Source organism: Salvelinus sp. IW2-2015, linkage group LG9 (genome assembly GCF_002910315.2).
Source record: "Salvelinus sp. IW2-2015 linkage group LG9, ASM291031v2, whole genome shotgun sequence".
NCBI lineage: Eukaryota > Metazoa > Chordata > Actinopteri > Salmoniformes > Salmonidae > Salvelinus > Salvelinus sp. IW2-2015.
This window is the reverse complement of record NC_036849.1, coordinates 7,570,040-7,581,374: the sequence shown is the minus strand read 5'-3', so window position 1 is coordinate 7,581,374 and position 11,335 is coordinate 7,570,040. Positions and strand designations below refer to the sequence as shown.

Below are 11,335 nucleotides of genomic sequence, written 5' to 3'. Positions count from 1 at the left end.
TTGCCATAAAACCTTAAATGAGAGGCTCAGTTGGCCATGATATTCAAACATTGCTATATGTTAGGCAGATGGCATAATGCTTCATATTCATTCTGACTAAAAAGCTGCTTTTGATGGACATGGACATTAAAAGCTCATAGTCGGTCAAAAGAATGGCGTCAACATATCCGTTTTCCAACAGGTAGCTTAGAACCACTAGAGATAATTTCACCAGATCACAAGCGATCGTCTGTATCAGTCCGTGCTGTTTGTGGGAGAGATGCATACAGCCACCGTGTAACTGAAATGTGTTGGTACTGTAATACACACCACCCACCCAGCACACCACAGCAATGTTTCACTTGTTGTTACATAATGAGGGCTAAACACTTCATTTAGGATTCAGGACATGCAGATGGGTAATTCAAATAGAAAAAGGAACCGTGTTAAAACACTGTGTTATAATATCGTAATATATCATTGGGAATCAGAGCAATGGAAAATGGATGACAGGGTAGAGGATATAACAGAGTTAGTGCTGTAAGAACTGTTGTGTTTACATTGATGAGGTACAACAGCAAACTGAAAGGGGAGGTGCGGTAGTTTAAGAACAAACTAAGCAGTCTAAATCACTTAGAGGGGGGTGAGGGGCTATCAAAAAGTGGGATGACCGTGAGGAGCATCCTTGAAGTCATCTGCTCATAGTGTATGTTTTCTTGACTATACTAATTGATACTGGATGATTTAACCACTCATTGTATTGCTACATGAATTGGTGTACACTAAAAATGGCAATAACTGAGTATTCAGAAATATTGTAGTATAATATAATTTTCGACATTTGGAATCCTGATTCCCACAGTGAGTAGAATGACTATGTGCTGTTAATCATTGACTGATGTGACCTAATTCGTTAATCCAGAGGGAGCTAACAGTCTGGAGGTCCTGGGGCTCTATGTATCAAGCGTCTCAGAGTAGGAGTGCTGATCTAGGATCAGTTTTGCCCTTTAGATCACAATGAATAAGATTACATAGACAGGGATAATAGATCAGGAATCTTACATTACTCTAAGGTACTTGATACATACAGGCCCTGAAGTACTTTATTAGAAGGATAAGATGCACATTGCTCTGACACTGCTCTCAGCGCTCCAAGGGGTGTTAAGTATATACGATGCAAATGATGATACAGATCCTCTACCCACAATACTTTGCAATTCACACTGAAACCATAAAGTCTGTGGTACAAGACAGGGTTGTTTCTTTTTTTGGTCTTAAATTGAAGGTATTAAACCGTTTTGTGGTAACAACAATTAGATTAAAACCTAAGTGGAGTTCCCATACATTTTAACAGTAAGTAGGCAAATGGAAAAGTGACTTCACTTGATTGTTCTCGCTCTCTGATGGCTTTTGGGGTGACTTCTTTTCCTGTCACTAATAATTCAATTTCCTCTGGTTCCCCAGCCCCTCCCGTATTTGTGTCCCTCTGACTGCGCCTGTCTGAGTAGTGCTGTGGACAAAGCCCTCTCATATTTGGGTTGTGCTACAGTGAGGTCCTCAATCTCAGCCTCTCTTCCTGCCATTCTCTGGCACTTCCTTCAGGAAGCATCTGCTTATTTCTGACAATGAAACTCTGCAGCATAACCTAAATAATAGTCATTTACTTAGGGAACATGGAATAATCTGTGTATCCCAAGTGGGGGACCCCCTGAATGCCTCACAACGTGTAGTTGTTATTCAATGACACCATTCGGAGTTTCCTGTTTCAGGGTTGATAAAAACCAAACCACACGAGGAGTCTATTCCCTGAGGGAATTAATCATACAAAGTCCACTTTTTATCATCACATCCTGATACCAGGACCGTTCATCAGCAGGCTGGCATATCCTCTCACAAGTTCTGTTTTTCCAGTTGGATGTGTGCACCCCTCTGGTTCTCTTTTCTGTGAAGTAAAACGTCCTGCAGCTCCGACAAAACAAAAGTGAAGCTGGCCTGGTGATCTCATAGGGAAATATTATCAAAGAGTCAAAGGATGTCAGTTACTGGAGTTAGGCTGATAGCACATGGACTACATTACTGTATTTTTCTCACAACTCACTCAGGCATTGGACCTTAGGCTACTGTGTACTTTAATGAATGGGTAATTAGATTCTAAGTTGCTATTGTTTGGCTGTGCCACCACCCTCTCCGCAGAGGAAGTGGATGGCTGTATCAAGTCTAAGCACACTTCCTGTGCTTGTTGTCTTGGGAGGACCTATTAGGGGCAGCTAAGAAAGCAGCAGCAAAATGAATATTGTCAGCCAGTCCATTACAGGAGCGGCTAGCAGGAGGACCATTGTCAGTCTGACTGAGAACCACTACCGTCAGATCGATGGTGCAAGCAGGGAGAATGGAGTACTATTGGATATGCCTGTGGAGTGTCTTGGGGGTAGGTTTGTGTGTTCCTGTTGCTAAACCCTATTACATTCATCCTTATCCTCTCAACTTTGACAAAGCTTCAGAAGCCTGTCAGCCTGGCAGTTTCCTAACTAAAGTGGCCAGTATGGAGGAAGCCTTGAAGATTTTGAAAGTAATCTCGGACATACCATCCAAAGAAGGTACATTTCAGTTCTGGGTGGGCTTGATGAAAGGAAAGGGGTCTTGCGTGAAACATGACGCACCTCTGAAGGGTTTCAAGTGGACGGTGGATAACAGCAGTGACACAGAACTGGATCAGTGGAAGTCTTTGCCCAATCCAACCTGCACGGGTATATACTGTGTATTTCTCTCTGGTGAGTTTAATGGAACTGAGATTGTGAACTGGGGATTTGTTTCCAGTACCTGTAAGACAGAGTATCCATTCATTTGTAAACAACGTAATGGAGAGGTACCTATCATGAAGCAGTGTCCTATCCCACACATACCAGAGGCCCGAATACTCAGGCCAGACCCAAAGGATCATCATAAACTGAATCTGGATTGTGGGTTTGGGAAAATGTTTGAACTGACTTGCTCTGCAACGACTCTAACATGGGAACGTGATGATGGATCGGATATACGTGGAATTTGTGCTTCATGCAAAGCAGGTTATATGACAGATGGGTCTGGAAGCTGTGTGGACATTGACGAATGCAGAGATCGGCCCTGTAAAGACCAGTGTGTCAACACTGAGGGTTCTTTCCTCTGTAAATGCTATGATAAAAATGGAAATCTTCAAGATGAGGGCTCAATGGCATGCAACGAACTACCAGCAGCTACCATTGCTCCTGAAGGTAGTGACAACCATTTGGTCCAAGACTATACCCCAACTTCTAAGCCAGCAATTCAGGAGAAGCCTTTTCTCGCCTCTCTGCCAGACCAACACACTCCAACTTCCCCTACAGATGACATTGAGATAGTGGACAAGAGTGGAGACCAAGCCTACATTTTCATACCTGTGCTGATAGCAGTGATGGCCTTGGTCGTTCTGTTAGTCGTGGTGTTATCTATTGTTAAGTGCTGCCTCAGGAGGCGATCACAGAAACTGGCCATGAAAAATGCAGAGAAAATGGCAATGAAGAGGGCGGAGTCCTCCAAGGAAAAATACTCCCTTGAAAACGCAAATGAGAAGGAGGCAACTTAAGCAGCAGGAGTGTGAACGGAGGCCACAGATAAGACTCAGACAACCTGAAGGTTTTAACGGACAATGTATAAGATCTCTCATCACTTCCTTACATCAAATAGCACTGGAATTAAATGTTTTATTGAAAGGATTTTTATCTGCAGTAGGTCACTGTACAGGCTTTGGATATTATTATTTTATTTTGAGGATTTGTATATGGGCTGAGGGATCACATTTCTTCATAATATTTGCTAGGCCTTTATGTTGCATTTACTGATTTTATTGCTGTACTGTATATATGTGATTTGTATATAAGTCATCGTGTAACATATGAAGATGAATTTGATGCTTCAGTATTTTGGAAGTTTCTAGTCCCGATATAAAGGATCATAGCTTCTGCCCATGGTGTAAAATGTTCAGCCCATAAACCTAGGTCTGTCTCATTTCAAAAGAAAGACACTATCTTGTCAATAAATCAACTGTTTATAAAGCAATAGATTGTATTATCATTGAAAATAAAGGATTAATACATTCTGAGCAAACAGACACTGAGGGCAGGTTTACCCACTGGGCAAAAACTGGTTGAATCAACGTTGTTTCCATATAAACATTTTTGGGGTTTAAATCAAAGTGATGACGTTGAATCGACGTGGAAAACTGATTGGATTTGAACAAAAGTAATCAATGTAAGGGAATTTCGTGTCGTATTATTACAAATCTAATGACATTAGGACATTTTTGGTTGATTGCACGTTTCATTCAGCAACCAATTGAAAACTAGACGTTGAACTGACGTCCGTGCCCAGTGGCTATCTTCTACAAAGAGCTGAGTAAATCTGCACCAAAGATAAGAGGACAGCGGATAAGAGATAGCTGGGCTGCTCTTTCTGGACCAGGATGTGGTTGTTTTGCTAAGGTGAACAAGTGTCCATGTTGCTCTCTGCCTGAGAGATTTAAAAGCGAAGATCACTGATGCTGTTTTAACTTGAATTTGCGCAATTAATAATTCATCATAGAGTCTGAGTATGAATCTGAACTTAAACTGCACATCTCGGTATACTCTCCAAGATATCTGCAATAGATTAATCATAAGCAGCACTGTTTAACACTTTTTTTGTATGTGCTCACACAGTGGAAATAATATCACTCCGGAAGCCTCTAGTGGTGCCAGTCAGTTTCAGCTCTGTAGGCGACTTGTGCTACTTGGAGGACTATTACGCACAGTGCCACCTGAATCCACATTGTAATACTACGAACAATAATAAGACATTTGGATTATTTAACATTTTAATTGCGTTCAAATAGTTGCAGGTAAACAACATGAATACATATCGAAGTAACCGCCTAGTTATGAGCGAAACACTCAGTGGTCACGTTAATGATTTTGTTCATTTCATCATGTCCATATGCTGCTACAGTGTCGTTGTCCTAGAAGTACAGGTTCCATTTCTATACGTGCTATCACATTCCATATTGTCCGGTTGAAATTCATCCACACTGTAACCACGACTTTTCAGAGACGTGGCATAGTAATCTATTGGTTCTTCCGTTGCATTGTCCATCCACCGCAGGCACAAAATTCTTTGGAACGAACGTTTGAAATTGTCTGATAAAAATCCGTACAGTATAGGGTTGGCGCAGCTATTTGCGTATCCCAGAATCACTGCGAGTTGCATGAGTGTTGCGTTATGGTGCTCCACAAAGACATTGACGAGCTGCATAATGTGAAAGGGCATCCAACAGATGACAAACACGGTCACCACCATCATCACCATCAGAGTGATCTTTCTCTCCGACTTCTTACGCTGTTGCCAACCTGCCTTCAGTGCCACCACTCTCATCTTGGCGATGATGAGGATGTAACACATACAGATAGCAATGACTGGGAACAGAAAGCCCATGAGAAAGGCATAGATCACAAACACAGCCATCCACTGGTTAACTGGCTTTGGCATCTGAATGTTGCAAGCAACCGAACCGTCCAAGTTTGGAACGGTCGTGGAAAATATAATAATGGGCAAAATGACCAGGATAGAAAACATCCAAACCCCAAAGTTGACTATTTTAGCTATTGTGGGTCTCCTGTACCGGGAGGCTTTGATGGGGTGCACAACCGCGATATATCGGTCTATGCTAAGTACAGTTAAGCAGTAAATACTCGTAAACATATTAATAGCATCAACACTTAGAACAAGGCGGCAGAGAAGGGAGCCGAAAGGCCAGTGATGAAGGAGTGAAGATGTCACCAAGAAAGGGACACTCAGCATAAGTAACTCGTCCGCTATGGCCAGATTCAGAATGTAAATATTTGTTGCAGTTTTCATTTTGGCATATCTGAAAATGACATAGATAACCATAGAGTTCCCGCACAGTCCGACCAAACAGACAACCGAGTAAATGAAGGAGATGAGGATAGCGCTGCCTTGAGACTCGCTGTACGTTTCGTTCCCAGACGAGTTGTTCATTAGGAAAAAACCGTCCTCCAAGGTTAGATTCCTGAAAGAGCTGTTGGGGAGCATTTTGGCTGTGTTTTTCCAGAAGAATCCTCAAAAAAGTAGGCCTATGTCTTCTGTTAAATAATACATTTCAATCAGTGCGACTGTCCAGGTAACCCATCTCCTCACGGGAGTTGCTCTGTGCTGTGGCGCGCAGACGGTGCGTTGTTTCAGGACCATGGATAGCTACCGATGATCTAGTCATTTCAGAGACGCAACGTCAGACGTTGTAAAATGACGTTGTGTTGGGGTCATAGTCTAGGTCCTAATCGATATAAACCACTATAACCTAGAATAGGAATCTGTTATCGAGCGTCATAACACCCACATTCAAGTTCAACTGATTGATTGGTAAATTGCTGCAGTCTTGTGTCTTTTGATGACGATGCACAATAGTTACATGTTTCCCAGGTTGTTTTCGTCGTATCAGCAATTTCACAGTTGAATCAGACACACACTCAGCACTACTGAACATTTATGACTAATACAATTGCATAAATTGTGGACTGACATACAGTGCCTTCAGAAAGTATTCACACCCCTTGACTTTTTCACATTGTGTTACAACCAGAATTTAAAATGGATTAAATGTTGTTGTTTTTTTGGTCACTGACCTACACACAACACCCAATAAGTCAAAGTGGAATTGGATGTATGTTTTTAGAAATTAATAAAAAATGAAAAGCTGAAATGTCTAGAGTCAATAAGTATTCAACCCCTTTTTTTATGGCAAGCCTAAATAAGGCTAGAGCTTGAAGAATTTTGAAAAGAATAATGGGCAAATGTTGCACAATCCAGGTGTGCAAAGCTCTTAGAGACTTACCCAGACAGATTCACAGCTGTAATCGCTGCCAAAGGTCTTTTCAGTTTGTCCTTATGGAGTATTGTGTGTAGATGAGTGAGAAAAAAAATTGCTTTAATACATTTTTAGCCCAGGCTTTAACACAACAAAATGTGGAATAAGTCAAGGGGTATGAATACTTTCTGAAGGCTCTGTATATTGTGATATTTAACAAAAGCGATGTGTCATCTTCCTTGGGATTTTCATCTAAAAATTAGAATCAAAAAGAATACCTGGCAAGTGTAGGCTACAGAGGATAAAGATAAAGTCTTCATTTTGAAATAGGTGGGCTGTCATCCCACCTGTAACTGGATTATTACAGATGACCAAATCACAAACAATATCCACATCACAGGTGAACGTCATATCATTCATTTATGATGAATGAAGAAAATCAATCAAAGTGCGTCATACTCAGATCACCGTATGTGGCCCTCTGGTACACAAACAGATTAGAGAATCACTGAAAATCTAAGTAAGTAAATAGAGTTTCATTAGGAAATCCAAATGCAATATCTGTGTTGACAAAGTTGGATAATGGAGCAGTTGCTGGCTCTAATGTGACAGCTTGATGTTTAATCTTGCACAACTGACCAAATGTCCAAGAGACATTAGATGCCACCCACCGTGGCATTTTTCACCCAACTTGTAATTTAAATCCAATGACATGGTTCTAATGGTTGTTGAATTCATGTTAGTTGATAACGCAGTCAAATGTATATTGAACAAAAATATAAACGCAACATGCAACAATTTCAAAGATTTTACTGAGTTACAATTCATATAAGGAAATCAATCAATTGAAATAAATTCATTAGGCCCTTATCTATGGATTTCACATGACTGGGAATACAGATATGCATCTGTTGGTCGCAGAAAGCTTTAAAAAACGTGGGACGTGGATCAGAAATCCAGTCAGTATCTGGTGTGACCACAATTTGTATCATGCAGCGTGATACATCTCCTTCACGAAGAGTTGATCAGGGTGTTGATTGTGGCCTGTGGAATGTTGTCCCACTCCTCTTCAATGGCTGTGCGAAGTTGCTGGGTATTGGCGGGAACTAGAACGCAGTGTCGTACACATCCCAAAAATTCTCAGTGGATGACATGTCTGGTGAGTATGCAGGCCATGGAAGAACTGAGACATTTTCAGCTTCCAGGAATTGTGTACAGATCATTGTAAAACGGGGCCGTGCATTATCATGCTGAAATATGAGGTGGTATCAGCAGATGAATGGCACAACAATGGACCTCAGGATCTTGTCACGGTATCTCTGTGCATTCAAATTGCCATCGATAAAATGCGATAGTGTTCGTTTTTCCGTAGCGTATGCCTGCCCATACCATAACCCCACCGTCACCATGGGGCACTCTGTTCACAACGTTGACATCAGCAAACCGCTCACCCACACAACGCCATACACGTGGTCTGCAGTTGGCAACAGCTCTGGTGGACATTCCTGGAGTCAGCATGCCAATTGCACGCTCCCTCAAAACATGAGACATCTGTGGCATTGTGTTGTGTAACAAAACCAACACTTTACATTTGCATGTATATTTTTGTTCAGTGTAAATCAAAACTAGACGTTGAACTGCCGTCAGTGCCCAGTGGGCAGTAAACAGAGTAAATTGTACAAAACATGCAGCGTTTTTATGAGCAATAACTAACAAGGTTTAGATTCCCTCAGCTCAAGACAGTATTTGAATTAATTGTGAAATTGTAAGAGCTCAATATGGAAGTAAAAGAAACATGTTACATTAGAATGCAACAAACAATGTTGGATTTGTAAAAGGTTGCGTCAATCGAATCTGGTATCAGGATAAAATGTGATTCAGAGTCACCGAATATACTTTAAGTATTTTTATTTAACATAAGCGATAAATGGTAAACGCAATTTTCGTATATACGGGTTCACTGTATCACCACGTAGGGTAAAGCAGAGAACTGACGGAAATAGTACAGACATCTTCTTTTATACTGTGACAGAGGTAGTTCCAACTTTAGAGTTGGCCTGTCACAGTAGAGGCTTAGCGTGGTTTAAACTTGCTAGCCTATCGGTGGTGCCCAGGCTGGTCCCAGCCTCACAGCACACAGGATCCAGATATCCGGAAGTGTTTGTTGTGAAGTTTGAGCTGAGTAGTCGTGGCTACACATTCCTCAGTTCCTGTTTTCTTGTTATTCAGCATTTTTCCATCTTGTCTCAACCTTCTGGTTAGCACAGTCGACACCCTAGATTAACAACAGCTTTTCTGCAGTCACGCTATGTTTTGTGATTAACATGTTCTATTTCTATAAGGCATATATTTTTGTTAAAAAGAGAACAAAACCATCCTTCACAGATTGGAAAACAAAAGATTCTCCTCTTTAAGAAACACAATGCATTCAGTTGGGTCAGCCATATAATTTTTCTAGCATTGTTTTCAGAGAATGACTGCATGATTGCCCTTGAAATGCACAAGCTGCATACACACACACCGTCTCAAGTACACCGTCTCAGTGTGTAAGTGGAACCAGATGGTTGGAGTGTCTTCATACTCCTCTCTCCTTCATTAACTCCTCTATCATGCCTTCAATTTTCTCCCTCTTCTCCTTCCTCATTGTACGTCCTTTCCTTCTAAAATTACTGCCTCCGCTCCTTCGAGTTACATCCATTCTCCGTGTGCATTACGTGCCGCTATCTCCTTCATTTTAACTCCTCTCTCACTTCAATGAGCTCCTCCTTCCTTTACAGTATTTACATAGCTTCGTGTGCCTTCAATAACGATACGGTCTCCACTTTCATTATCTTTCTGCTTCTCCTATCAATATAACTCCTTCTCAATCCTTCAATTACTCCTACGTCATCCTCTCACTTACTTCCTCTCTCCTATCATTACTCCCTCTCCTCATTAGCTTCAACTCGTCCTTCATTACTTCCTCTCCTTCATTGACTCCTTCTTCATTCTCTCTTCTCACCTCATTACTAGCCTGTCTCCTTCATTACTCCCCGTAGTCTCCCCCTTCATTAACAGCCGTCTGCCTTCATTACTCCTCTCTCAGCTTAATTACTCCTCTCTCCTTCATTACTCCTGCTGCCGTTCATTCTCCCCTATGCTCCTTCGCTATTACGTGCCTCTCCTTCAAATTAATCTCCTCTGCTCCTCACGATTACGCGCATCTCTGCGCGTTTTCATTACTCGCTACGCCCCATGTGCGTGATGATTAGTGCGCATGGATTTCTCCCCGTTCATTACTCTCGTCTCCTTCATTGCACTCCTTCTCCGATTTCCCTTCCCTCCTCCTACTTCACTTTCATATTAGCATCTGCTAGCGTCCAAATTCATTATACTCCATCTCGCTTCGATATACTCCTCTCGTCCCTGATCAATCCTATACTCCTTCTGCCTTCAGTTACTGTACACTCTCGACCCCTTACGACAATTGAAGGCTCCTCTCTCCTCATTACTTGCCTGCTTTCTCCTTTATCTATTTACAGTCCTCTCAGCGGTGTCTATCTACTCCTAATCTCTCGTTGGCATGTTAGTGCCTCCACTTTTGCAATTTTACTCTCCTTGCTCTCTTTGACAGGTGTGATCGCCGTCTCGCTGCGCTTTCGTATTATAACTCCCTCTCGTCCTTGCCATGTTAGCGTCTAATGGTGCTCCAGTGCATTACCCTCTCGGCTCCATGTCCAATTTGTACATCCTCTTCTCCTTCAATATCGTGCGCGTCTGATTGCACTTCTTATTAACTTCCTCTGGCTAGGTCGCTGCACTCTCTAACTTCCCTCCTCCATTCATTACATCGCCCTCTCCTCATTCATTAGATCCGTGCGTCCTCATTACTTCCGTCTCCTCCATTAGCTCCTCTCCTTCATTAACTCCTCATCTCTCCTTCATTACTCCTCTCCTTCGACCTTACTTCTACTTCTCTCCTTCATTACTTCCTCTCCTTTCACTTACTCCATCTTCTCTTCATTAGCTCCTATCTCTCTCTCTCCTGTCTCATCTCTGCGTCCTTCGAGTCTCCAGGCCTCCTCCTATCCCTCTAGCTCCTATCTTCAGCTTCGATTACCTCTCTCTGCCATATCAGTTTATATCCTCTACTCGTTCATTACTCGCTGCTCTGCCTTACAATTACTCCTCCCCGTCACAATTCCATTTATTGACGCGTCTCTCCATATCAAGTATGACCTCCATCATCGCTTCATTATGCTGCCTCGTCTCCCTTCAGATTGACTCTCTCCTTGCATTAGCTGTCCTCCTCTCGCTGTTCATTACATTCCAGTCTCATTCAGCCTCCTACGTCCCTGCGACCTCCTTCATGGTTTACGTGCCTCGTACGTCAAACCCTGTCATGGTTGTAGTCTCTCATGCTCCATATGCGATTAGCTTACGCTCTCTTTCTTCAAAAATTACTATCACTGGTCATGACACTTCGGATTATCTTTCCATACTACT

The 11,335-nt window shown here is 42.1% G+C and overlaps 2 protein-coding genes across 2 annotated transcripts; one reads left to right on the top strand and one right to left on the bottom strand.

Moving 5' to 3' along the window:
• The first annotated feature begins 2,257 nt into the window (after positions 1-2,257).
• Positions 2,258-4,053, top strand: clec14a (C-type lectin domain containing 14A). The gene has a single exon (XM_023994111.2). It carries the CDS (start codon positions 2,351-2,353, stop codon positions 3,578-3,580), a length of 1,230 nt encoding a protein of 409 aa, XP_023849879.1. The 5' UTR covers positions 2,258-2,350; the 3' UTR covers positions 3,581-4,053.
• Positions 4,054-4,660: 607 nt separating this feature from the next.
• On the bottom strand, positions 4,661-6,475 carry sstr1a (somatostatin receptor 1a). The gene has a single exon (XM_023994112.2). It carries the CDS (start codon positions 6,076-6,078, stop codon positions 4,972-4,974), a length of 1,107 nt encoding a protein of 368 aa, XP_023849880.1. The 5' UTR covers positions 6,079-6,475; the 3' UTR covers positions 4,661-4,971.
• Between the last annotated feature and the right edge of the window lie 4,860 nt (positions 6,476-11,335).